Here is a 4,658-nt window from a genome sequence, read left to right as displayed (position 1 = left end):
CCTTTTATTTATGAATATTGCAATTTTTATATTATATTAGTAGGATAGTATTATTTCAACTTTCCCACTCAACAGACTAGTCATCAATCATTGGGTAAAAAAAATATATATGTATTTCGTTAGATTTTTTTTATTGTGAGAATAAGGCTACAATAGCGGTTTGATATTAACTGAAAGGAGGGGGGGGGGGAAGCAATGAACAGGAGTTTACTTTTCACATTGCTTATGTATGTAAGGGAAGGAAGTATTTTTATACCATCGCGCATATTAGTGTTCTATTGTACAATAATTTTCTCTGTTGGAGGTTAACCATTTGTTGAGCATAAATTATATGTACAGTGTCCTTAATTGCATTGTCACGACGGCCATTTTTTTTGTTGTGGCATTGGTGACAGGCAAAGGCCCCTTTTTGTCGGTCTAGAGAAAACGATTCAGATAAATAATTTCTTTTTTATCAGCTGTGTTTCCTGTAATTGTATTCATAGGAAAACATTCTGTATGTGACTTCTTCTAATCACTGTTTAGATACATGTAAATGTTGTACGGATTGAGATTTGGGGTGTTCAGCATACTCTATTATAATGTGTAAACAATTTAAGGATACAGTGCACTCCGTTGCAATCTTTTTGTTGTGGGTGAGGTTTTTATACGAGTTGACCAAGACTAGTGCTGATAACTCATGAAAACCTGGTCAAGCACGGCATCTGCAACACTTGTACAAAAGAGAAGGGGCTTGTGAATAAAATGGTCTGAATTGTATGCTCAAATGTTGGTGTATTTCTTTCCAGACGTCTCTCTGAGCATTGCATGGAAGGGTGGTTGGGTCCTCTATTAAGCCCTGAGATGAGTGTTGCACATCAAGCCTGTCTGTCTTTGGTTTTCAGTGCTTGTTGCCATTTTTCCAAATGGCTGTCCATAATGTATCATATACATTTCAATGGGCTGGATGGACCCTGCAAAACTGGGGAAATTGGCGTCGTCCCCCCCCCCCCCCTTTTTTTGTTTTATTTTACCCATTGCATATATTTGCTACTTGTCTTGACTGGATATGATTTATCCGTGATCTCACCCACATTCTGTCTGTTTCTCATATCAAGAATATGAGAGGTTGGTACAAAAGTCAATAGGCATGATTCTCTTATTTTCCACCCCAAAAAGTACCTTTTAAACAGCAGTGACAACCAGCAGGTTGTCTTTTCAGTTAAATGTTATCCTCATTGCATGGTCATAACTGCCTTGTACATTGTCAGTGGAAGTACTGTATGTGCACATCAAAGTATCTTTCAACCCATATCCTGGCTTGTTAACCCTTTTGGCGGCAATGTGTAAAAAAACAAATGAAATGTCCTTTCTCCCATTCTATTGGAAATTGGCTACTCTAACTGCAATGTCCTAAGTGGCATTGACAAAATATGCTTCACGGTTTCAGTCCTCGCTCACCTCTACCCTGTGTGGTAAGTACACATTTAAACCTTTCATTAAAGCGGGGTGAATAATAATTGCATTTTAATGCTTGCAAAATAAAAATTTAATCTGGATTCAATTTGATTGACCAAAATATTGTTTGCCAAGGATATTAAAGAGTAACAAGAAAATCAAACTATGAATGTCAAACGGAAGTGCACTGTACAGGAATACTGCTGCTACTGCAATAGAGCCTCCCCTTCCCCTAATATTTGTGTCCAGTTAAACTCTTATTATTGGGTGAGTTGCTATGCGTGGGTATATCAAGACAAATCTTTACAGGGACGGCCCGCTCAAATTTCACACATTTTCTGATCTATTAAACTTGTTAACTTTGAGTCGGAAATGGAAAACATTGGCCTAAATGACTGAGTATTTTGACCTAAATAGCATTAGCGTTGGTCTGTTATTTGGGAACCATGTGTCCTGTCATTTAGCCATAACTTACACATCCTGTGCTCACCCAATGTTACAAATGGTATGGATATATTGCAGTCTAAGTACTCGCATGATTTGACCGAAATTTGCGTAAACTGTCCTTGTAAACTGAATTGCTATGTGGGTAGAGGGCACAGGTAAGCAAGGCGTTGTTACTGGCTCGGTCTAATGCCAATCCTTCTCCTCTTCCAATCAGAAACCTCCGGCGGATCCGGAAGTGCCAGAGAGGGTGGGAGCAGCTGCAGCAGGCGAAGGCGGCTACGGGGACGTCGGAGAAGTCCCACAGCGCTGAGGACCTGAAGATGGAGTGCATGTTCAAACTCAACTCGTACAAGATGGTGTACGTCTTCAAGTCTGAGGACTACATGTACAGACGCACTGCGTTGACCCGGGCTCACCAGGTAGGCAACACCACTACATGTTCCCTAAAAAAATGTGGGCCATTGAGCAAATTTCAGGTCTGCTGAGGCAAATTTGAACATTTATGAAAATTCTGTGCCAACTTCCAGCGCTTGTTTACTGTGAACACTGAGGCTGTACTCCCTTTAAGTTTTAACAGTGGCTAAGTAGGCTACTGTGGCTATTTGATCAAAAACAATGGCTAAAATGGATCCCATAACATTTTAACATGGAAATAGCTGTTCTTCATTCAGCCTACAGTAGCAGCCAATGTGTGGTGTTCAATGTAGGCCTACATCCCATGAGACTAAAACAAAACATGTGGGCTTGTACCTATTAATACACTTGACTGAAAATGTTGTTTGATGCAAGAAACCACTTTACAAAATAAAATGCATTATTATTCCCATACCATTACTACAGAGAATCAGACTAATGCTACCCTCTGCCTATTGGCTACTTTACTTACTCAAGCCTGTCTCAAAATACAACACTGCCCTTACAACCACTGCCCTTTTAAAAATACAACACTGCCCCTTACAACACTGCCCCTTTACCTGACTCGCTTTTAAAAGATGTCTAGAAATGCACACATTTTGTGCTCTTGTAAGAAGTATCACTCCCCATTGCTGACTACAAATGATCTATAACTGGGCTAATAACTCACTAACTAGAACAGGATATGAACAAAATGTCCAACCGTGGCTACATGCAGCTCTCGCTGCTTCATGCAGGGAATACTCTAGAACAGTGGTCACCAACCTTTCTGAGTCCCGGTTCACTTTCTGAGTCCGATGCAATCTGAGATCTACCGCTCAGAATTCTTTTAACATGACTTAAAAACTGTAAGCCTATGCAACATGAACCAATTGAAAGACAATATCCAAAACAACTAACAATAAACTGAATTCATCAATGTTCAGTATTTTAAATTGTAAAGTCATGTCTTTCAACAACAAATTTTTCCAATTTGGGTGGTAAACTCGATAAAGTATTCAACAATTTTCCTGTGTATTTCGGATGCAATCAAGGCATTAGAATGTACCATAGGCACCTAAATAGAGCTCCTGCTCCAGCCAGGGGAGGCCTGGCTACTTTTCTATTTGGCTGGCTACTCAATGTACTTGTGGAAAACACTGAAGATATTGGAATAGTGAAGATATTGGAATATGTCATATTTTGAAAGAATTAGAGAAACATAATGGCGCTTACTGACGTTTCAACCAACATGGTGTTGGTCAGAGTGCTGATATGATCTTCACTACAGCTAACCCCGGTGTCCTCCCTTCCCCAGTCCCACCAGAGAGTCCACACTCGCCTGCACCGCCGCTTCCAAGGCTTGGTGGACACCTGGGCCAAGGAACACGTGACCAGCGACATGGCCACCGACACCCGCAAGTGGCTGATGGGAGAGCGTCGCGAGGGTCTGTTGCCGTGCACCACCACCCGGGATCCCCAGGTCCTCTATTACCTGAAAATCAACAGATACCATGTGACGTATCATGGCAGCTCGTCAGGGGCACCTTAGCTCAACCGGGTGACGAGATGACGGGAGGGTATTACTTATCGTCATTTTAATAAATCGGCTTGGCAGCAAATTGCTGGATTRTGGAAACTGCCGGAGATTACTTTATATTTGTTTTTATAAGGACTTTTTAAATGGACCCTCCCTATCTTTGCAGCACAAAAAAAAGCCAAATTTCCTATGTGGCCACCAACCAGTTCTCCATCAGTCCCCTAAACCCCCACCCACCCTACCAGCCTGTCTTATGCCACCTTTGAATACAACAGAAAAGATATGATGCGACCGAATACGCTATGAGTGCAAGAAAGGAAGCCGTTGTAGTTATACAGCTATTGATCCTTGGCTGGACTGATCCTCAGACTGATGGATGCTGTTGAGAACCACGCAGAAAGAGCACGCCATACAGAATGCTTGGCCTTTCCCCCCCCTTTTTGAAGCAATATACACCCATTGAAGTGGTTGAGGAGCACCACACCATCCGGTGTGCAGGTCTCTAGTTTAACTGCTAAGGGGAACCACAGAAGTCTCTCACAACCACTGTGAGTAGGAAGATTAGCATACAGGCATGGACTATGAACAGGTATTTTATCCAGGCCACAAGATGGCTTTTGGATTTTGTATAATTGTATAGCCTGTGAATGTTTCTTTTTTTCAGTGGTACAGGTATGTATGCTYTGTGTCCACAAACATCTCTGGCAGCCGTGGTGTAGATATTGGGCAGATTTATGCGAAAATACKAGGTTTTCCCCCAGTCAGTCAAGTATAGTAACATCAGACTACCCACATACTGCTGATTTGTAAATAGCTTGTTGATAGTCGTCCTTTTTGTCAG

General features: G+C 41.6%; 1 protein-coding gene across 1 annotated transcript; it reads left to right on the top strand.

Annotated features, from left to right (window-relative positions):
• The first annotated feature begins 1,877 nt into the window (after positions 1 to 1,877).
• On the top strand, positions 1,878 to 3,918 carry LOC112075735 (paired amphipathic helix protein Sin3a). Its single transcript, XM_024142684.2, has 2 exons — positions 1,878 to 2,303; positions 3,596 to 3,918. Exons 1-2 carry the CDS (start codon positions 2,205 to 2,207, stop codon positions 3,827 to 3,829), a joined length of 333 nt encoding a protein of 110 aa, XP_023998452.2. The 5' UTR covers positions 1,878 to 2,204; the 3' UTR covers positions 3,830 to 3,918.
• Positions 3,919 to 4,658: the final 740 nt, after the last annotated feature.

Source organism: Salvelinus sp. IW2-2015, unplaced genomic scaffold (genome assembly GCF_002910315.2).
Source record: "Salvelinus sp. IW2-2015 unplaced genomic scaffold, ASM291031v2 Un_scaffold3360, whole genome shotgun sequence".
Lineage (NCBI taxonomy): Eukaryota > Metazoa > Chordata > Actinopteri > Salmoniformes > Salmonidae > Salvelinus > Salvelinus sp. IW2-2015.
The sequence above is the reverse complement of the archived record's forward strand: the minus strand, read 5'-3'. Positions and strand labels throughout refer to the sequence as shown.